At 57.0% G+C, this 22,029-nt stretch overlaps 1 protein-coding gene across 1 annotated transcript in view; it reads left to right on the forward strand.

Moving 5' to 3' along the window:
* Positions 1–22,029, forward strand: part of ZAN (zonadhesin) — a 33,771-nt gene that overhangs the window by 7,737 nt on the left and 4,005 nt on the right. The window contains 31 exon segments of the mRNA XM_034988178.1: positions 1–265; positions 983–1,167; positions 3,040–3,181; positions 3,363–3,479; positions 4,436–4,560; positions 4,820–4,965; positions 5,764–5,907; positions 6,288–6,395; positions 6,481–6,650; positions 7,303–7,505; positions 9,203–9,344; positions 9,624–9,871; positions 10,115–10,295; positions 10,591–10,702; positions 11,048–11,142; positions 11,676–11,852; positions 12,865–13,073; positions 13,329–13,473; positions 13,738–13,985; positions 14,091–14,255; positions 14,457–14,581; positions 14,957–15,252; positions 17,853–18,064; positions 18,567–18,708; positions 19,060–19,307; positions 19,762–19,891; positions 20,059–20,236; positions 20,536–20,718; positions 20,986–21,125; positions 21,574–21,773; positions 21,868–22,006. The exon segment at positions 1–265 is cut by the window's left edge and continues 9 nt beyond it. Coding sequence (XP_034844069.1) covers positions 1–265; positions 983–1,167; positions 3,040–3,181; positions 3,363–3,479; positions 4,436–4,560; positions 4,820–4,965; positions 5,764–5,907; positions 6,288–6,395; positions 6,481–6,650; positions 7,303–7,505; positions 9,203–9,344; positions 9,624–9,871; positions 10,115–10,295; positions 10,591–10,702; positions 11,048–11,142; positions 11,676–11,852; positions 12,865–13,073; positions 13,329–13,473; positions 13,738–13,985; positions 14,091–14,255; positions 14,457–14,581; positions 14,957–15,252; positions 17,853–18,064; positions 18,567–18,708; positions 19,060–19,307; positions 19,762–19,891; positions 20,059–20,236; positions 20,536–20,718; positions 20,986–21,125; positions 21,574–21,773; positions 21,868–22,006 — 5,320 coding nt within the window.

Here is a 22,029-nt window from a genome sequence, read left to right on the forward strand (position 1 = left end):
CCCACTGAAAAACCCACCATCCCCACAGAAAAATCCACTGTCCCCACAGAAAAACTCACCGTCCCCACTGAAAAGACCACCATCCCCACAGAAAAACTCACCATCCCCACAGAAAAATCTACTGTCCCCACTGAAAGGCACACAGCTCCTACGACACGCCAGCCCAGCCCAACACTTGTACCAATTGGGCCAACAGTCTTGGTGATGCCTCCTACAACTACTCCAAGTACCTCCATGACCACTACAACCCCTGGACGTACTCCAGGTAGGTGATGGAGTCTTGGACAAACAGCAGAAAGTAAGAGACTGTGAATAGGAATGAGAATTAGATAAATGGATGCGTCTAATAGAAAACTGCAATCTTAGAGGAGAGATGAACGGGACATGGTAACTTTAGAAAAAATGAGGACCACCCTGACCAAGAGGGAAACGGCGTAGGTGGGGTGGAGGTTGTTGGGAGCCAAGTACTAGGCTTACAACATCCTATTTTTAAATAGATATATAATTCATATACCATAAAATCCATTCTTCTAAGGTGTATAATTCAGTGGTTTTAGTATATCCACAAGATTGTGCAAACATCAGTTTCTAAATCCAGAACATTTTTATCAGCCCCAAAGAAACCCCCTACCCATTAGCAGTCACTCCACCTTCTCCCCAACCCCCACTGTACCCCATCCTCTGGCAACCCCTAATCTATGTTCTGTCTCTGTCAATTTGCCTGTTCTGGACATTGCACACATAGAGTGATGTAACATGTGCTCTTTTGTGACTGGCTCCTTGCACTCAGCATCACGTTTCAAAGGTTTGTCCATGTGCTAGAACTTCAAGTTCATCCACGTGTGAGATCTTCATTCCTTTTTATGGCTGGATCATAGGGACCTCCTTCTTAGAGAACTTGAGGGTGGGGGTAGAGGAGACAGGAAATCTCCCTGAGAAAAGCACTAGAGTGAAGGCTTGACGCAGGCCATTCTCCCCTTAGCAAGGTGCCCCCCAAATGCCCACTTCGAGCCCTGCGCCTGCCCAGCATCCTGCGAGAGACCCAAGCCCAACTGTGGGCCCCTCTGCAAACCCGGCTGTGTCTGCAATTCTGGCTTTTTGTTTCATGAGTCCCGCTGCATCCATCCCTCTTCCTGCAATTGCTTCTACGACAACAATTACTATAAGGTAAGACCACTGGGAGGCCAGAGCCCCTAAGGGAGATGGCGAGTGGGTTCTGGCTCCATCTGCTCCCCAAGGGAGATGACTTTGGATCCGTGGAACAGTCCCAGGGGGCCAGCTCACAAGCTGGTGGAGTTACACAATGGTGGAGTGATTCTTTGCAAATGTGGCTCTTCATTGTCCTCTCTGTTCATGCAGTAAATATTTGCTAAGTACTCACTTTGGCCCAGCTAGGACCCACTGGGCCAGCCAGGTGGTCCAACGCCTTCCTCATCTTCTTCTTAAGGAAAGCTGGGGGTCCCTGCATATGCAGAGAGCCCTGGATGCTGAGTGGAGTTTCGGGCGTGTTCAGGGCAAAACACAGCATTCCAGGATCTTCTTCCAAAGGAACTTGCAAATCCTGTCAAAACACAGGAGTTACTGTCTCCCCAAATTGGTAGGCCCCCCACCCCTGGGAAGATTCGACGCAAGGAGAGGCTCTGAGGGGGCACAGGCTCTGGGCCATTGCTGTCCGAAAAGACTAGCATGCAAGCCTCACACATTATTTTACGTTTCCTAATAGCCACATTTTTAAAAAGTAAAAGAAAACAGGTTAAATGAATTCCAGTAATGTACTAGATCTCTATTCTCATTTCAACATGCAATGAATAGTTATTAATGAGATCGCTTACATTCCTTTTTCTCCCCATACTAATTCTTTGAAATCCAGTGTGTATTTTTACACTTAGGGCATATCTCAGTTTGGACCAGCCACATTTCAAGAGCCACAAGGGGCTGGTGGCGGCTATATGGGACAGAGCCACCCTAGAGTCAAGCAGATCAGAGCTTTAAATCTGGGCTCCAGCATTCACTTGTGTGTGACCTTGGGCAAGATTCTTTCCCTCTTCAGATCTGTTTCTGTGTCTACAAAAGGTGCCCATAATTTCTACTTACCTCATAAGATTGTTGTGAAGATGAAATTAGATCCCGACGCAGACCGAGTACTTGATAAATGTTACTACTATTAGCTAATTATGATAAATATCACATGTAATTTATTAAAAGTGCATTAAGCTATTCACTACCGTCCAGTGGCTCTTCTCAGAACAGGTGTTCTTCCCATCTGTCATCTGAGTTCCTATTTGTCTCTTTGGGGACCACTTTCTCCCCCACCTCCCTTTAACCAGTCTCCTGGGTGTCCCTGTGTCAGGGTTAGGATTAGCTTCAGCCTCAGAAAGAACCATCAGCATTCAGCATCTCTTGGCAGCCCCAGGAGACATGTATTCATGTCTTACAAAGATTCATTTACGCATCCAATGAATGTTTCTTGAGTACTTTCAACCCTCCTGGAATTGGGGCCACCACAAATAGGGCATGGTGCTTGCTCTCCTAATGCTCTCAGACCCTGGGGGACACACTGGGTCTTGGGTCACTCTGATACAGCAAGCGTTTCTTGAATGAGAACTCCTGCCAAGCACTGTGCTTTGTGTTGAGGCTATGATAGTGAGTAAAGAGATGTGGTCCCTCACAGAGTGCTTGCAATCAACCAACCACAGAAATGAACATGAAGGTGCAATTGTGGTAAGTCCTGGGAAAGAAAGGTACCCAGGGCTGTGAGGATGACCTAGTCAGGGGGGGGTCTGAGAAGTCTTCCCGAGAAAGTTGTGACCCTTGAGCTGAACTCTGCTTGCTGGTTGCATAAGAATGATTTGGAAAGGAACAGAAGAGCATTCTGGGGTGAGCGAGCAGCGTGTGCCAATGTCCTGTGGTAGACAGGAATATCTGGTAGGATGTGGGAAGAAGAAGAGTATGAGCAAGGTTAGGTCTACAAGGTGTGGTGGGGAAGCGAGAAGGGCCCCGGGAGCTAGAGCGTTGTGACTCTGGACCCCCTGCTCCCAGCCTGGGGCGGAGTGGTTCAGCTCCAACTGCACAGAACGTTGCCACTGCAAGCCGGGCAGTCGGATGGAGTGTCAGATCTTCCAGTGCGGGACTCACACGGTGTGCCAGCTGAAGAACGGCCAGTATGGATGCCAGCCCTACGGTGAGACCCTCCCGTCGTGCTACCCCCGCCCGCCAGCCTGTCCGAGGGAGTATGACGCCAGCGTCCCAATCCCTCCCTTGACCAGAGGAACTGGGGCATGCCACCGGGTGGGTGGGTGGGTGAGGTGGCTGTGGGGCCTAGCCTGCCACTTCATGTGCTCCCCACCCCCTCCCCTCGGCAGGCAGTGCTACCTGCGTCGTCTATGGAGACCCTCATCAAATCACCTTTGATGGGAGGCACTTCAACTTCATGGGCAAATGCACCTACATCTTGGCCCAACCCTGTGGCAACTCGACAGGTAGGGCCCTGGAGATGTCTGGGCCAGGGGTCTAAGGTCAGAACAGCTGCGTGGGAGCACAGTGGGAGGCAGGAAAGGGCCGGGGGGGCGGGGGCAGATGCGGGAGACGCAAGGTGGGAACAAGGCCTTCTGTAGAGTAAGGGTTGACACGTCCACCCCAGAAGCAGGACTTCCGCAGGACCAGACTGCCGGGGAGAATGCACTGTAAGACATTTCCCTTTAGGGCGCCTGGGTGGCTCAGTCGGTTAAGCGTCTGCCTTGGGCTCGGGTCTTGATCCTGGGGTCCTGGGATCGAGTCCCGCATCGGGCTCCCTGCTCGGCGGGGAGTCTCCTTCTCCCTCTGACCCTCCTCCCTCTCATGCTCTCTGTCTCTCATTCTCTCTCTCTCAAATAAATAAATAAATAAATAAATAAATCTTTAAAAAAAAAAAAAAGACATTTCCCGGGCCCGTGTTCAGTGAGGGGCCGCCTGGAATAATGGCCATAGTGGGAGGAGAGAACTATTACAAATGCCTTGCCCTGGAGGATGTCCCAGTCTCTTAGGGGAGACAGAGTCTCAACAGAGTTACAGGCGTTCCGACAGTCACATCTCGGTCCCCCCTCTCCTCTCAAACTGCAGAGCCAGGGCCTGGGGAGGTCTTTATCCCTGCAGCACCAAGTGTGGGCGCCACCCTCAGTGGACGCTCAGAAATGCTTGTTGAGGGGCGCCTGGGTGGCTCAGTCGGTTAAGCGTCTGCCTTGGGCTCGGGTCTTGATCCTGGGGTCCTGGGATCGAGTCCCGCATCGGGCTCCCTGCTCGGCAGGGAGTCTGCTTCTCCCTCTGCCTCTGCTCACCCCCAGTGCTCGCACATGTGCGCGCTCTCTCTCAGATGGATAAATAAAATCTTTAAAATAAGAAAGAAAGAAATGCTTGTTGAATGAGCCCCTGGGTGCTCTTCACCCCTCTCCCCACCCAGAGCCATTCTTCAGGGTGGCGGCGAAGAATGAGGGCCGAGGACAGGAAAGCATGTCCAGCCTGAGCAAAATCTACGTGACGCTACCCAAGGTCACCATCACGCTGCTCGGGGGCAGGCGTGTGCTGGTGAGTGTCCTTTCCTCTTCAGTCGTGCCGGGGCCTCCAGGCCTGGCTGTGGCTTGTCCTGTGGGCTGCCAGGTCCTGGCCTGAGCCTGCAGCCTCTGGCCTTCTCAGGGACAGCTTCCAGAGCATTCCGTGTGTTACCAAGGATTGCTGTGGAGGGCTGTCGTGCCTTCCAGAGTGGACGTGGGAGTCTGCTGGGGTGGGGGGTTCTTCTTGACGCCCCCGTCTGTGTCTCCGTCTTCTCCCTTGACCCACCTTCCAGGTTGGGGGTCAGCAAGTCACCCTCCCCGCCATGCCTTCGAAAGGCATTTTCCTGGCCTCAAGTGGGCGATTTGTGGAGCTGCAGACGGTGTTTGGTTTGCGGGTGAGATGGGATGGTGACCAGCAGCTGTATATGAGTGTGCCCAGGTGAGGGGTGCACAGGCGGCTGCCAGGTCTCCCTGCTCTGCCCCTCCCTCCCTCTCCCAGCACCTTCCCCTCCCCCGCCCCTTCCTTCACAGGCACTTTTTTTTTTTTTAGATTATTTATTTATTTATTTATTTGAGAGAGAGAATGAGAGACAGAGAGGATGAGAGGGGGGAGGGTCAGAGGGAGAAGCAGACTCCCTGCCGAGCAGGGAGCCCGATGCGGGACTCGATCCCGGGACTCCAGGATCATGACCTGAGCCGAAGGCAGTCGCTTAACCAACTGAGCCACCCAGGCGCCCAGCAGGCACTAACTCTTAATCCAGGTGTAGGAAGTACCTCCAGTGGCTGACCTCCCTCCGGATGGGGAGACAGGGGGACATGGCTTCAGGGCAGTGTGATAATAGCTGGATATACACACAATGCTTTGAGAATGCGCTAGAAGGAGTCGATAATGGGCCTTGGGAGCTTTCTGAAGAGTGGTCCCTTGACCCCAGTCTTCCAGAGAGAGTGGTTCCCCAGAGGAACCAACCAGGGAAAGAATGCCTTTGCAGGTGGTGAATGGCAAACGCAAGGGAAAAAACGGGAATGTGGGGAAATGGGGTGTGAGTGGAAGGGAGCAGTAAAGATGGCTCCGGGGTGAGGGGTGGGAGGTCCTTGTGCAGTTGGCGCCTGGCACGCCCCCTGGCTCGCCGTCTGCACCTCCGCTAATCCTCCGCTCTGCCCTTCTCTGCCCTGGTCCCTCGGGCGACTGGAGCCCCTTCTCTCCGCTAACACCACCCGCCCCTCCCCATGGCCCCAGCACCTACTCTAGAAAACTCTGTGGCTTCTGTGGCAACTACGACGGGGACGGCAGCAACGACAACCAGAAGCCGGACGGCAGCCCGGCGCAGGACGTGGAGGAGCTGGGCAAAAGTTGGCAGACAGCGGACGACGAGGACAAGGAGTGAGGACACCCCCACCCCCGCCGCGGCCCTCTGCTCCTTCGCCCTTCTGAGAAGCACGCACTCCGACCGGCATCACCCCTTTTCTTCTTTCTCCTCTCCTGCATGCAACCCCCCGCACATCTGTCGTTCTTCTCCCTGCTCCCATTGCGGCCAAGTTCACGAGCTTGTGGCCACCACGCTCGCCCCCACCTCTGCCGCGCTCGGGGGACGCTGAGCAGCCTCCCCCGCTGGCTCAGCCCCAGGTCTTCCTGCCTCCTTTCGGGCTTGGCGTTCAGATGCTGTCCACTAGGGGCAGCCGTGAGCCGCCGCGCTGCTGGGGTGGGGGCCGGGCCGGGCTGGGATGCGAGCCTCCAGGGCATGTGGGGTGGGTCCCTTCTAGGTGCCAGAAGAACCCCGCAAATCCTCCGTCTTGCAACCGGGGCTTTCTGAGCAGTCTGTCGGCACTACAGTTCTGTGGGCGGCTCGTGAACACCCACGGAGCCTTCGAGTATGAAGGGGGACGGATGGTAGGGCTGTGAGAGGGGTCCCTTGGCACCTGGGGTCGTTCCCTCTGACCTGGCCTCTCTCCTCAGGGCATGTCTGCCTCACCTCAAGGCCTCTCTGTTCCTCAACAACTGCGTGTTTGACATGTGTAAATTCCAGCGTCTGCAGTCAGTGCTGTGTGCTCACATGGCAGCCTTGACCGAGATCTGCCAGGATGCCGGCTATGCGGTGAAGCCCTGGAGGGGACCCCAGTTCTGCCGTGAGTTGTGCCGAGCGGCGGGGCCCGTTCCTTCACAGGCAGATGCGAGCAGAGGGCGGGCATCCGAGTGTTCGCACGGGCTGGGGGGACCCCTGGTGGAACCCCTTTGCTTCCACGCGTGCACAGGGAAAGCTGCAGTCAGAAACCTCCACCGAGAAAAATCACAGTCCCTGGCAAACTCGGAGCCCTCCCAGCCGCTTGAGGCTATGCGGAGCAACGCATGTCTGTGTAGACGCATGCCCAGGTCGTCCTCTGCACACAGAACACACAGACTCCCAGCGTGAGTGGGTGCACGGTGACTGGCTCACAGCCCCCTCACGGCCTCCAGGGAGCCTGCTTTAGGGCAAGGCCATGCCCTGATCGAGGCCCCATGGGTGTTCTCCCCTGCTCTCCATCACCCTGACTGCTCACTTTGGGCGTGTCTGTACAGCAGCTGAGACGCTTGGATCTGTCTGCGCCCTCGGACCTGCCTCTTGGTAGCTCCCCGCAGGTCACTCTCTTTGGTCCCGCTTCTCCTGGTCACTCTCTGCTTCTCGGGATTGGGCAGAAGCCTCTAGCTGTGGGCCCTCCGAATGCTGGCCTCTGAACGGACTTCATTCCCTTTCCCTGTCCTGCCCTCTGCTCTTCTCACGTCTGCTTCTCCCTCCCCCAGCTATGACCTGCCCGCCCAACAGCAGGTACACCCTGTGCGCCGGGCTCTGCCCAGCCACCTGCCATCCCGGCTTCTCTGGGATGTCCTGCCAGAACCGATGCGTGGAGGGCTGTGAATGCAACCCGGGCTTCGTGCTCAGCGGTCTCCAGTGTGTCCCCCGGTCCCAGTGTGGGTGCTTCGACCCCACGGTGGGCTACTTCAAGGTGAGCCTCTGGGACTGGGTCGCTCCGCTCTGCCGCCTCCGGTTCTGAAGTCTGGGCGAGCCTGTGCGCGGGACAGAAGGCCGGGAAGCCACGCGGTGCGTGGATGGCAGGGGGAGGGACGTTCGGGCCCGGATCTGCTTCCCCATTTCTTTCTCCAGCTCTGGGAGGGAGCCCTAGCAGCTTTTCCCCATGCTGCCGGCAGAGCTGAGACCCCTGCGTCTCTCCCTTCCACGCCCCTGAATCATTTTTCCCAGAGTTTCTCGTCCTCTGAGGGCCCAGGCACTTCTGTGTCATCTGAGCAAACGCAGACGTCTTTCCAAACACCATGTCCTCCCTGCCACGGGCCCCTTTCTCTGCTGAACGACTTTGGCCCCAGCCTGGGCCCCTGTCTGCACACTCCCTCCGAGGCAGTGTTTGCAGCCAGACCCCCGTCTGCCGTGCTTTCTCTCTTCTTTGCCTGTCCCTCACCCTGTCCCTGGGAATGGTGTCCATCACAGCCCTCAGCCCCGCTCTGGGCTGGCCCACCAAACACTATCCCTGCCTTGCTCTCCTGGCAGTTTTACCCTCTCTGCAGCCGCTTTGTCTCTGCTCTGCCCCCCAGCCACTGCGCCTGCCGGAGTCCTTCACCTTGCTCTGAGGCTCTGCTCACAAGCCACCTCCTCCTTGAAACCTCCCTGATAAGCAGAGTCAGAAGGTTTCCCTCTAAATTTCCGTAGCAAGTGCTTACTGTCTGTGTGGATGGCAGGAAACTCTCGCTGGGTCTCCTGATTGTCTTCTCCGGGTGCACATCGTGTGGGAGCCCCTGATCTATTAGTTTACTTGTTTATTTATTTTTTAAAATTTTTTATTGTTATGTTAATCACCACATATTACATCATTAGTTTTTTTTTTTTTTTTTGAGACAGAGAGAATGAGAGAGAGAGAGCACACGAGAGGGGGGAGGGTCAGAGGGAGAAGCAGACTCCCTGCCGAGCAGGGAGCCCGATGCGGGACTCGATCCCGGGACTCCAGGATCATGACCTGAGCCGAAGGCAGTCGCTTAACCAACTGAGCCACCCAGGCGCCCTAAAGAATTTTTTTTTTTAAGATTTTATTTATTTATTTGAGAGAGAGAATGAGATAGAGAGAGAGAGCATGAGAGGGGGGAGGGTCAGAGGGCGAAGCAGACTCCCCGCTAAGCAGGGAGCCTGATGCGGGACTTGATCCCGGGACTCCAGGATCATGACCTGAGCCAAAGGCAGTCACTTAACCAACTGAGCCACCCAGGCGCCCCTACATCATTAGTTTTTGATGTAGTGTTCCATGATTCATTGTGAGTTTACTTGTTTACTGCCCCCACCATCCCCCCGACTGGGTCGTGAGCTGTTAGGGCAGGGACATCGTCCATCCAGTTCATTCCTGAATCCCTAACATCTGTCTAGTGCAGAGAGATAACTATCTGTTGAAATAGCAAAGGAGCAAACAAGTGAATGACTGAATAAGGGTGAATCCCAGGCTTTTGCAGCTAAGCCCGGAGCTTCGGGATGATGGGAACAGCTCCCTGGCAAGCAAACCAGGGATCTGAGCAGCCGTGGGCCGGCAGTCAGACCTGGGAATGACCTCTTTCCCTTCCTTCCTTCCTTCCTTCCTTCCTTCCTTCCTTCCTTCCTTCCTTCCTTCCTTCCTTCCATCCTTCCTTCCTTCCTTCCTTCCCCCAGGTAGGGGAGCAGTGGTTCAAGCCAGGCTGCAGACAGCTCTGTGTCTGCGAGGGCAATGGTAAAGTTCACTGCATGCAGTGGAGGTGCCAGGCCCAGGAGGTCTGTCGTCAGCAGGATGGCACCTATGGGTGCCATGCCCAAGGTGAGCAGCCAGGTGGAAGGTGAGCTGGGGGCGAGGGGGGGCTGCCCTAAAGCAGGCACCCCAGAGAGCTGGGGCCTGACTGGGGACTGGAAGGCATTGGCCCAAGCCTGAGCAGCCTCTTCATGGACCCAGTGAGGTTGGGGCAGTCCCCGTGCCTGACTTTTCCAGGACAAGCCAACCCCACGAGGAGCCTTGGGTCCCAATCCAACGTGGACTGGCTGGGATGGCAGCTCAGCATTCGGGGGAGGGGGTCTCTGAATTCCATCTCCTCCACCCCAGGGACCGCCACCTGCAGTGTCTCAGGGGACCCCCACTACCTGACGTTCGACGGAGCCCTGCACCACTTCATGGGCACCTGCACCTACCTCCTGACCCGACCTTGCCAGTCTAGGTCCCTAGAGAACTACTTCATCGTGAGCACCACCAATGAGTTTCGCGGCGGGAACTTGGAGGCCTCTTACGTCAGAGCCGTCAACGTGCAGGTCTTCAACCTGAGAATCTCACTGATCAAAGGGCACAAGGTCATGGTGCGTGCCTCCGCCCACCTCCCCGGGCCCCACACCCCCAGCCCGCTCAGCGGTTCTTCTATCCCCGTCCTCATGGTGGGGCAGACCCGCCTGTCCGGCTTGTAGAGACCCTGGGTGTAGCTCACAGCAGACCCAGCCCCGATTCCGGAGACGCATGGCCATCCCTGTCTGCTCCCCGGTCCTGGCCCCCCGTTGTCCTTGTCCCAAGCGCCTTTCCCTACCGCGTCCTCCCTGCTTCTGTAGCTGAATGGCCGCCGGGTGGCCCTGCCTTTGTGGCCTGCACAAGGCCGGGTGAGCATAAGGCCCAGTGGCTCCTTTACCCTCCTCTACACGGACTTCGGGCTTCAAGTTCGCTATGATGGGAAGCACCTGGTCGAAGTGACAGTGCCGTCTTCGTACGCCGGCCGGCTCTGCGGGTTGTGTGGTGAGTTCCCTGAGCATCTGCGGGCAAAGTGGGGACAACGGGCAGGAGTCTGTCCTGGTCCTGCTCATCCATACTTTTAATTAGGTGTCCTAAGTGCTTGTCTGCCCGTTCATTGTTTGAGGGCGCTGTGCATGAGGGTAGGCATGAAGGGAAGCCAAGGTGAAGAGAAAGAAGAGAGGAACCTTGGTCCGTTGAGTGAAGAGTGAGCCTTGACTCTTCTGGGAGACAGGTGGTGGTCCCGGGCTGGGTCTGCTGGTAGGGTGCCTCAGTGGCCTCTAACTGGCCCCTCCTCCAGGCAACTACAACAACAATAGCCTGGATGATAGTCTGCTCCCCAGCAAAAGGCCTGCGGCCAGCTCTGTCCACCTGGGGGCCACCTGGAAGTTACCAGAGTACTCTGAACCGGGGTGAGCTGGGAATGTGGGGAGCCGGACCTGGGGAGGAGCCTCAGTGGGCAGCCTGGGGGGTTCCTCTCTGCATCCCTGATCTCTCCGAACCTGGACTGGACCTCCTTTGCTCCCGTTTCCTCCTGTGCTTACCAGTCTGTCTTTGGAGAGACCTCTTGGGAAGTCCTTCCTGAGAGCTAACCTTGTTCCTTCCTGCTGCATCTAATGACCTTCCTACTTGAGAGACCACTTTGTTCTCTTCTCCTGTCCTTATCCCCCTCCCATTTTCCCTTTCCACTCTTGCATCAGTGTTTGGGAAGTTTCCTCCAATCCTAAATTCTTATCCCTTCCCTTCTCCTTGTTTAGCTGCTTCGTTGAGGGTGGCAAGCCCTCCAGATGCCTGGAGAACAAAGAGGCAAACAAGTGGGAAAAGAATTGTGACATCTTAATGAACCCTCGGGGTAAACATCCCTTGATAGCCGCCTCCCCCGCAACCCGTGGGAGGTCGAGGAGGGGGACTGTTCAGGGAGGGAGGAAGGATGAGACACAAAATAGAGGGAAAGTCAGGAGGAAGGCAAGCAAAGGGAAGGCAGAGGTGGTGTTCACCTCGGGAGCTCAGATGGATCAGTCACTTTTTTTTTTTTTTTGCATTTCAGACGGTAGATTCTCAATAATTACGGGTTTTTAAAATTTTTATTTATTTATTTTGAGAGAGAGTGCGAGCAAGGGGAGGAACAGAGGGGTAGAGAGGGAGGGGAGAGAATCTCAAGGAGACTGTACGCTGAGCACAGGGCCTGACGCAGGGCTCGATCTCGCAACCCTGAGATCATGCTCTGAGCCAAAACCAAGAGTCGAGTGCTTAACCGACTGAGCCCCCCAAGCACGCCAATAATTACTGGGTTTTGATTGAACTGGATGTTGAATTCACCCCCAAGGAGTCAGGTGGTTCTTTTCCTTTCCAAGCCGACGCTCGGTACATTGTTTCATCCTCCAGGACCCTTCTCCCAGTGCCACGGGGTGGTGCCCCCCCAGTCCAGCTTCGCCAGCTGTGTGTATGGCCAATGTGGGACCACGGGTGACTCCGTGACCCTGTGCCGCTCCCTGCAGGCCTATGCATCCTTGTGCGCGCACGCCGGCCAGGCCCTCACCTGGCGAAATAGCAGCTTCTGCCGTGAGTGACCCGACCACCTGCTCCCAAAGCCGCCAGATCCCTCTCTCTTCCTCTCCTTCAAGTCTCCTTCTCCGCTCTCCCTTCACAGCCTGGCCCTCAGCCCCACAGGGAACCCTCCTCCCTTGACCTCTTTCCAGTCTCTCCAAGGCCAACTCCCCTTCTCAACTTGTCTGCTAGCCCTGGGAGCCTCCTCCATCTGACTCCCTCCTCGCCAAGACATTCCACCCCCATTTGGTTTCTACCTCCTTCCCGTCTGACCTAGGCCAGCACTGTTCCCTTCCTTTCTTACTCTCTTTTCCAGAAACTCTTTTTTTTTTTAAATTGTGGTAAAATATACATAACACAAAATTTCCCATCTTAATGATTTTTAAGTATCCAGTTCTGCGGTATAAAGTATGTTCACACTGCTGTTCACCTGGGGCCACTACCCGTTTCTAGAACTTTTTCATCTTCCAAACTGAAACTCTGCACCCATGAAACACGAACCCCCCGTTCTCCCCTCCCCGGCCCTCGGCAACCACCGTTCTGCTGTGTGTCTATGAATTGGACAACTCCAGGGACCTCACATAAGAGAAATCATAGAGTATTTCTCGTTTGGTGAGCCGCTTGCCTCACCTAGCATGTCTGCGAGGTTCATCCATGTTGGAGCGTGGGCCAGAGTATCTTTTTTTTTTAAAGATTTTTTATTTATTTGAGAGAGAGAATGAGATAGAGAGCATGAGACGGGGGAGGGCCAGAGGGAGAAGCAGACTCCCTGCCGAGCAGGGAGCCCGATGCGGGACTCGATCCTGAGACTCCAGGATCATGACCTGAGCCGAAGGCAGTCGCCCAACCAACTGAGCCACCCAGGCGCCCCCAGAGTATCTTTTTTTAAGGCTGAAAATTATTCCACTGTACGCATGGGCCTCATTTTGTGTGTCCATTCCTCTGATGAACATTCTTGGGAACTCTCGAAGCCCCGAGGCCCGGGAGCTGGAAATCACTGCTCTTCCTCACCCTGGTTTCTTCTTAGCTCTGAAGTGCCCCCCCGGCAGCAGCTACAGCCCCTGTGCCAACCCCTGCCCGCTCACCTGCCTCAGCCTGAACACCCCAAAAGACTGCCCAGCAGGGCTGCCCTGCACCGAAGGCTGTGAGTGCCAGGAAGGCCACATCCTGAGCGGAACCTCCTGTGTGCCCTTCAGTCAGTGTGGCTGTACCCACCAGGACGGTTCCTACCACCCGGTGAGGGGCTAGACCGCAGCGCCCCATGTCTGAGGGCAGGAGGGCTCAGAGCCTGTGAAGGGGTAGTGGGGGAGGCGGGGAGGCCCGTGTAGGGGACTGAGCAGCCAGTCCAGAAGCCAAAAGGTGGAGGAAGGCTCGGGATGGAGACAAGGAGTCAAGGGCAGCGAGCCCGGGGGCGGGGGCGCTGGTGGGGGGGTTCCGTCCATCTCCGGCTTCCCAACTGCCGTTGGCTCTGCTGATGCCCCCGTCCCACAGGTCGGGGAGAGCTGGTACACAGACAACACGTGTTCCAGGCTCTGCACCTGTTCCGCGAGCAGCAACATCTCCTGCCGCCAGAGCACCTGCAAGCCGGGCCGGCTGTGCTGGCCCCTGGACGGCCTGCCGCGCTGCCGCCAAGCGGGTAGGAGGCCCTTGAAGTCACCGCGCCTGCTCTCCCCGACTCCCCCTCCCGGTCTCCCGCCACCTGTCCTCCCCCTCCATGCTGTCCCAAAGAGCTTCTGGTGGGGAACGATGACCCCCGTGCCATCAAGAAGGGCTCCTCCTCGGGTTCCCTCGTGGTTCTCCCGGCCATGAGCTTTGACGGGACAGTAATCCCCACTCGGCCTGCAAGCCTCATCCTGGTGGGGGCCGGACAGCTCTTCAGCCACGCTTGCCTCTCTGCCAGGCATGGGAGTATGCCGGACCTCGGACGGCTCCCCATACGTGACGTTCGATGGCACTCGCCATACCATCCGGGACACCTGCACTTATGTTCTGGTGAAAGTGTGCCACTCCACCATGGACCTGCCTTTCTTCAAGATCAGTGGCAAGCACGGGGAGCCGAGAGGCCGCTCCCCTGCTTTCTACCTCCGCCGGGTCAATATCGACATCTCGGACACCCGGGTCACCTTGGGAAAGGACCACCACGTGCTGGTGAGCTGGGCGGCGGTGTGGGTGGGGAAGGGAGGACCCCAGCCCCGCTCTGGGGAAGGGGCTCCGGTCCTTCTTCCCACTCACCTGCCCTGCCCGCCTCTGTAGATCAACGGCACACAGGTCACTCTTCCCTCGACCACCCAGATCCGGGGGGTCAGAATCATAGCCAGCGGCATCTACACCGTACTCAATGTTAACATCGGGCTGCAGGTCAAGTTTGACGGCAAGGGCTTCTTAGAGGTCCAGCTCCCTACAGCCTATTACCAAAAGGTGGGGGAAACCCCCAGCTCTTCTCCAGGGGAGTCCGCCTCCAGAGGGCGCTGAGCCCTCTCCAGACCCAAGTGGTCATTCCCCCGAAAGGAGGAGGGCCGGGAGGGCGCCTTTTTCTTAGGAGCGAAAATGCGGGCACCCGGGAGAAAGACTCTTCTTCCTGCCCCCCGCCGCTGAGAGCCCCTTCACCTGCCCCCCCAGGTCTGCGGCTTGTGTGGGAACTTCAATGATGAGGAAGAGGATGAGCTCATGATGCCCAGTGATGAACTAGCCCAGAATGACACTGAATTGGTGGACAGTTGGCAAGATAGGGCGAATGACCCAAAGTAATTGTCCCCAAAGCCTCTTCATCTTCATAGGAACACGAGTTGGGATCCCAGACTATATGGCAGGGGATAGGAGGACCAGAGCGTTCCTGTATGTGTGTACCTTGACAGAGGATGGTCTCTGGGTCCCGGGAACCTACCTGGGGGGCCTCTGGGTCCCGGGACCTACCTGGGGAAACATGAAAGTCTTCCCTTTTTTGGCTTCAAAACGTGGGAGGGGACTGAGGCTGCAGGGAAAGTGGCCAGGTCTCAGACCAGCTACCTGGTGAAGACAAGCCTGGCGGGGGGGCGGTCTTCTGAGTCACTTGGGAGTGCCAAGTCATTTTCATAGGTGGGAGCAGTGGCCGTCCCTCTGATGATCCTTTTCTCCTGCAGATGCCGACCAGATGACCAGAAGGTCCAAACAGAAACGCAGGAGAAGCCGAATAAAAACTGCAGGAAGGCTGACCTAGCCAGAGCCCAGGAACGGTGCCAGACAGCCTTTCAGGCTCCAGCCTGGGCTAAGTGTGCCAGCCACATGGTCCTCAGGCCCTTCCTGCTCAGCTGTACCAACAACCTCTGTCAGTTTGGAGGCCTGAACCGTGCCCTCTGTGAATCTTTGGAAAGCTTCGGGGCCGCCTGCCGGGCCCAGGGGCTCAAGCCCCCGATCTGGAGAAACAGCAGCTTCTGCCGTGAGTGTCCCCTATGGTCACCGCAGGCCCTCCCACACCTCGTTTCTGTCTCTGTACCCCTTAAAGCTCCCTGTCCTCCTTTCCCCTTGTTCCTGACCTATGCCTGGCCTCGTTGTTCTGACGCGGCTCGTTCACAATACGCTGTCAGCCAGGGCCCCTTCCCCTGGGACAGCACAGACGGCTTCTCATCTGCTTCTTCACCAGCGCCGTTTTCCCAAAGGAAATGTGACTGTTACTCCCCTGCATGGCTCCTGCCTGCAAGGTTAAGTCCAAGCTCCTTTCGGAGACAGCTGAGACCCTGCCGGCTGTCCTGGCCTGTCCTCTCTCGACCCTTTCCCTGTGTGCCTGCCCACCCCCTGCGCCAGATTACCCCGTTCCCCCCCACGCACACACAGGCCTTGCTTTTCCACACCCCTCCCTGCCTCTATCCATGCTGCTCCCTGCACTTGGAAAGTTCTTTCTTCTCGTCTCCTGGCAGACACCTGGGCGTCCTTCTGTAGCTCTTTTTTTTTTTTTTTAAATTTTTTTTTTTTAATTTATTTATTTGAGACAGAGAGAATGAGAGAGAGAGAGCACATGAGAGGGGGGGAGGGTCAGAGGCAGAAGCAGGCTCCCTGCCGAGCAGGGAGCCCGATGCGGGACTCGATCCAGGGACTCCAGGATCATGACCTGAGCCGAAGGCAGTCGCTTAACCAACTGAGCCACCCAGGCGCCCCCCTTCTGTAGCTCTTAAAACATTTTTTTTTTCCAAATTAGAATTCACATACCATGATATTCACCACTTTAAAAGTATATACAATTCACTGTTTTGTAGGATCTTTACAAGGTTCTGCAACCCACACGTTATGTAATTCCAGAACCTTTTAAATTTTAAGACAGTGGTTAACGTGTTTTTAGTGTGTGATGCATTCACATGGTTCAGGAACTTTTTTATTTTGTTTTGTTTTTTAAAGATTTTATTTATTTCACAGAGACACAGCGAGAGAGGGAACGCAAGCAGGGGGAGTGGGAGAGGGAGAAGCAGGCTTTTCCCGCTGAACAGGGAGCCCGACGTGGGGCTCGATCCCAGAACCCCGAGATCATGACCTGAGCCAAAGGCAGACGCTTAACGACTGAGCCACCCAGGCGCCCTAAAGATTTTATTTTTAAGTTATCTCTACACCTATCGTGGGGCTCGAACTTAGAACCTGGAGACCAAGAGTCACATGCTCCCCCGACTGAGCCTGCCAGGTGTCCCTCGTTTGTCATAATTTAACTAGTCTCCTTTGGTGAGCTTTCTAGTTGTTTCCAATTGTTATTGCAAACAGTGCTGCAGTGGATAGCCTTCCACAGTTATGATTTCGTATGCACACGTCTGTCTGTAGGATAAATTCCTGGATGAGGACGGTGTGCATTCGTTCTTCTGAGCAATGTTGCCAGTTGGCTTTCCATAGGGGGCTTGCCACAGAAGCACACGAGAGAGTGCCTGATTCCCCACAGCCTCGCCGACACAGAGCATTGTCACACCTTCGGATTTTTGCCAGTCGGATATGTGAAAAGTACAAAGAGTCTTAATTTGCATTTCTCCTGTTATGAGTGAGGTGTGCATTCTTTCATATGTTTGGGAGTTGTCCGATCTCCTTTGCTGTGAGCTCTGTCTCTGTTCCCCTTCACCATTTTTTCCACCGGCTGCTTGGAATTATCAAACTATCTTATGGAGGTCCTTTATCTATCGCAGGTAGCGATAGATTTTTTTTTAAAGATTTTGTTTATTAATTTGACAGAGAGACAGCGAGAGAGGGAACACAAGCAGGGGGAGTGGGAGAGGGAGAAGCAGGCTTCCCATTGAGCGGGGAGCCCGATATGGGGCTAGATCCCAGGACCCTGGGATCATGACCTGAGCCGAAGGCAGACACCCAACGACTGAGCCAATCAGGCACCCCTCCTGGCAGACACCTGGGTGTCTTAAATGACCAGTCTCTTCTCCCACTGACCGAGATGCCATGATTTATCCTATACTGAGTTCCCATCCGTATTTGGGTCCCTGTGTGGGCTTCCTCTCCCCTCCGTTGCTCCATCTGTCTTCACTTACCAGTAACCCAGTGTTGTGATTGTTGAGAGTTTCATGTCTGGTAGGGACATTCACTGTTCACTACTCACTGCTCTTTTCTTTTCTTTCTTTCTTTTTTTTTTTTTTAGCGTTTTCCTGGCTTTTCTGGTTTGTTCATATCTTCCTCTCCACTTTAATATTTTCTCACCCTACTAAAAACCCAAACAAAATCCTGCCGGTGTATTTTATTGGGATCATCTGAAACGAATATGCTAACTAAGGGACAACTGACTTCTTTATGTTGCAGACTCTTGCTATCCGTGAGCATTTCCATGTGATCACAGGTACTTCGCTTAAAGGGTTTTATTGAACTCCAGCAGCTCTGCTCTGTGAGCCTGTCACCCACGCACGCCTGTCCCACACTCACTGACCATACATATCGAGGGTGCTGTGGCTGCTGGCTGACCTCGGTCTCCCACACTGGACTGGGAGGGCCATTCTTACTCCTTTCTTTCCTTGGGGCCTGGCCCGGAGCCCACGCTCAGTAACCGTTTCCCCCCTCCTCCCCCAGCTCTGGAATGTCCTGCCCACAGCAGCTACTCAACCTGCCTTCCCTCCTGCCCACCTTCCTGCTTGGACCTGACGGGCCAGTGCAGTGGCCCCAAAGTCCCCTCCACCTGCAAGGAGGGCTGCCTTTGTCGGCCCGGCTACATGCTCAGCGGGCAACGGTGTGTGCCCAGGACTCAGTGTGGTTGCACGGACGACTACGGCAGCTCCTTCCCCGTGAGTGGGGACAGGAAATAGGGGTGGGGACACCTCGAGGTTGGCGTTTTCTCCTTCCGTGTGGCTCTGTCAGCCTGGGGCACCCGTGTCTCTGTGGCTGGCCCTGGGGGATGCAGGCTGGGGACCGGGCGGGGTGCTGTCTGGCCAGGCCTGGGCTGGGGGTGCGTGGTGGTTTGGGGTTTCCTGAGGGATCCACATAACTGGGATGGGGCATGGCATAGTGGAAGGAGCGTGGCCTTGGCTCGAATCCTGTGGGTACCACTCCCGAGTCTGTTACCTCAGTTTTGTCATCTGTAAGATGGGTACTTCCTGAACAACGTATGTGAGACGCCAAATGCGATGCCTCTAGGAGGTGGTACAGGGAACTCAGGGCGCAGGTGTCCCGTAACTGCCTCCGGCCTGGGCCAACGAAGCCTTTCAGACCGTGGGCCTAGGCTGACCGGGCGGAAGAGGAACCAGCCTTTCCCTCCTCACTCCCTGGTTCTCCCCCTGGCTTCTCTAGGACGGTAAGACCTGGATCTCCATTCGCTGCAGGAGGAGCTGTGCCTGCACCGCAGGAACCGTTCACTGCCAGCCCTTCAGGTGCCCCCCTGGCTCCCATTGCGAGCCCCAGCCCGGGGGCACTGGCAGCTGCGAAATTAACAGTAAGAGGGCTCATCGGGGAGGCAGAGCAAGAGGTGGGACAAAAGGGGCTCAGGCTGGGCAGGTCTGGAGACGGAAGGGGCCCCAGCTCGGGCGCGGGGTGGGCCTGGGGCCTCATTCGGGCTCTCACCAGCTCTGTGGCCGAGTCTGGGACTCACTCTCTTAAGTGCAGAAAGAGGGGATAGAACCAGGTTTGTAATTGGGGCTGGGAAAGAGAGAAGGTTGAAGATCAAGGAGCCAGGGAGCCCAGGGCTAAGAGAGAGGGTGACCTGAGACATCAGGGCCGTAGAGGGATTCGGGGGGGTTGTTATATCCGGGCAGGGTCCCTTCTCAGGGTCGGCCCTTCTTGGCAGAGTCCGAACAATGCTCCATTTACGGGGACCCCCATTACCGTACATTTGATGGCCTCAGCTACCTCTTCCGGGGCCGCATGACCTACACTCTGATAAAGACCATTGGTATGCTCCCGGCTGGGGTGGTGCCTCTGGTCGTGGAGGGGCGCAACAAAGTGTATTCGTCCTGGAGCCCCATCTACCTGCACGAGATCATCGTGATCATCTACGGCTACACAGTCCAGCTCAAGGCTCATCTGGAGCTGGTGGTAAGAGCCAGGCCAGGCCAGGAGGGGCTGGGGAGGCCACTGAACACAGGTGAAGCTGGGAAGTTCCTGGCCCAGGCTGCCTCGTCATCGAGGTCATCGAGGTCAGAATCGGTGTCACACTCACGTCGTGGGGAGAGGCAGCGGAGAGCGGTTGGATGGAGCAAAAGGTTGGAGAGAGACAGGGAGAGAGAGGGAGGGAGAGAACATAGGGTGCAAAGGGGGAGCCGGGCTGAGTAGTATGGGGGGCGTCCTCTCTGTCAAGTGTTTTGCAAGGAAGAGGCTATGGCTGCAAAGGGTGTAAACCTCGGGGAGGCCTTTGCCACGCGGGGCAGCAAAGCCTACGGGGGTACCTCGTTCCATGGAATGACGGCACCCAGATATCGGGCCATGCGCAGAGGCAGCGGAGGGTCAGGTCGACCCCGGACTCTCTGCGGCTCCTGCCTGCCTTCTCCAGGTCAACAACCAGAAGATGGGCATCCCCTACAAGCCCAGCGACCGTCTGCAGGTTGCCCTGCGGGGCCATCGCCTGTATCTGATCACTGACTTCGAGATGGTTGTCACCTTCGATGGAGGCAAAAACGCAGGTACCTGAGAGTGGGGAGGGGAGAGCAGAGGGGGCGTTTCTGGGCCAGGGGGCCAGCCACGGTGAGGAGCCCTGAGTGGGTCCAGGGCCCCGAGCGCCAGGGGAGCAGCCAGGAGGGGTGGAGAGGAGGTGGGGGGCCTCACTTCTGGGCACCCCTTCCTCCTGCAGTGATCACGCTGCCCAACCAGTATAAGGGGCTCGTGCGCGGCCTGTGCGGGAATTTTGACGGGAACAAGAGGAATGACTTTATGCTGCCCAACGGCACCGTCACCCAGAACCTCGTGGGCTTCGGCAATAGCTGGGAGGTACAGAGGATCAAGGCAGGTGACCTCGCCCGCTTCTCAAGGTGAGAGGGCTGGGGCTCGGAGCAGGGAGGCCTGGCCCCTGGGGAGGCGAGTAGCAGCCTGGTCTCTGTCCACGCCCGCTCACCCTGTACCCTCAGCAGAGAAGGACTCCCGAGGGCGAGAGCCCAGACAGATTTGTCTGATCTTCTCATCCTGCCATTGCCTCTCAGACCGACTGCGGGGGCACCGGCCCTCTGGGTCCCAGGCGTTGCCTCGTGCCTCCCCTCCCCTCCTCCCCAGTTCTTTCCAAGGTCACGATCCTCAGGGGCCTCACCTGGCCCCCTCTTGCTCTCCGCCCCAGGGCCATACAAGAGGAGGAGGAGGAGGAAGAGGAGGAGGAGGAGGAGTCAGGCTTCCCTGTGTCGGAATGCAGCCCAGAGCAGCTGGAGCTCATCCACAGCACCCCGGCGTGCGGGGTGCTGGTGGACCCCCAGGGCCCCTTTGCCGCCTGTCACCAGACCGTGGCCCCGGAGCCCTTCCAGGAGTGAGTCCAGGGTCCAGGCCCCACGGGAGTGGCCTTCCTCCGGGTCCTGCTGCCAGTTCTGGGATCCGAGCTCTATATGGCTCACTTCTTCCTCTTTGTGGCTTCAGTTCCTTGTGATACCCCGCCCTCCACGTGCTCACACTCATACACACGCACGCACACCCTGCCTGATGTCTTTGGGCTGGGGCTTCCAGGTCCTCTTCTGCAGGGCTGGGTCTCCCTGCCTCCCCACCTCTGACGGCCCCCTGACCGCCCTGCTGCCCCCAGGCACTGTGTGCTGGATCTGTGCGCCGCCCGCAGCCCCAGAGCGCGAGAGGAGTTGCGCTGCCAGGTCCTCAGCGGGTACGCCATCATCTGCCAGGAGGCGGGCGCCACCCTGACCAGCTGGCGGGACCGCACCCGCTGTGGTGAGGCTCTGACCTTCCCCAGCAGCTGCTCCCCGACCCATTTTTGCCCTCTGCTCGGCTCTGAGCCCCCACCCTTGCCCGCCTTGGGCTGCCCGCCTTGCCCTTGACTCCTCGACTCCCCTACGCCCGGCGTCAGCGTGCTCCCCAGCCAGCCCCCCTCTCTGCCCCGCCCAGCAAGCCGCGCCGCACCCCTGTCAGCCCATCCCGCTCCTTCTCCTTCTTGCCAGTCAGTGCCCAGCTTTCTCCTCTGCTTCCTTAGCACGCTTTAATGTCAGACCAGAAGGCAACCGAGGCCGGCCCACTCTTCCGGCCTCCGGGGCCTATTCCAAGCCCTGTGTTCTGGTGGGTGACCTTGCTCCCCCACCAGCTGCCAGCCCCACGTCCCCGTACCTGCTGGCCCCGCCCCCGCCCGGCCCCCCGCTCACGCTCACTCCGACTTTCCCGTCAGCCTTGGCGTGTCCGGCCAACACCGTCTACCAGAGCTGTATGACACCCTGCCCGGCCTCCTGTGCCCACCCGACGGCCCCTAGGGACTGCGAGGGCCCCTGCGTGGAGGGCTGTGCCAGCCTCCCGGGCTACGTCTACAGTGGGGCCCGGAGCCTCCCCCTGGCCCACTGTGGCTGCACCAACCAAGGCGTCTACTACCAGGTCCGCGCTGGGAGGGGGAGGCCCTGCGGGGGCAGGAGAGCCGAGGAGGGGGGAAAGCCAGACCGCCTCCTCCCGGCCCTTCTCCCCTCTCCAGCGGGGTGACAGCTTTGTGACGGAGGACTGCTCCCAGCGCTGCATCTGTGCCCGCTCAGGGGTGCTGGTGTGTGAGCCCCTCAGCTGCCGTGCTGGGGAGATCTGCACCCTGGCGAACCTCACTCGTGGCTGCTTCCGAGGTGAGCCTAGACCTCCCCGGGGC

The sequence above is a fragment of the Mirounga leonina genome, unplaced genomic scaffold (assembly GCF_011800145.1).
Source record: "Mirounga leonina isolate KUSES-001 unplaced genomic scaffold, KU_Mleo_1.0 Mir_454, whole genome shotgun sequence".
Taxonomy (NCBI): Eukaryota; Metazoa; Chordata; class Mammalia; order Carnivora; family Phocidae; genus Mirounga; species Mirounga leonina.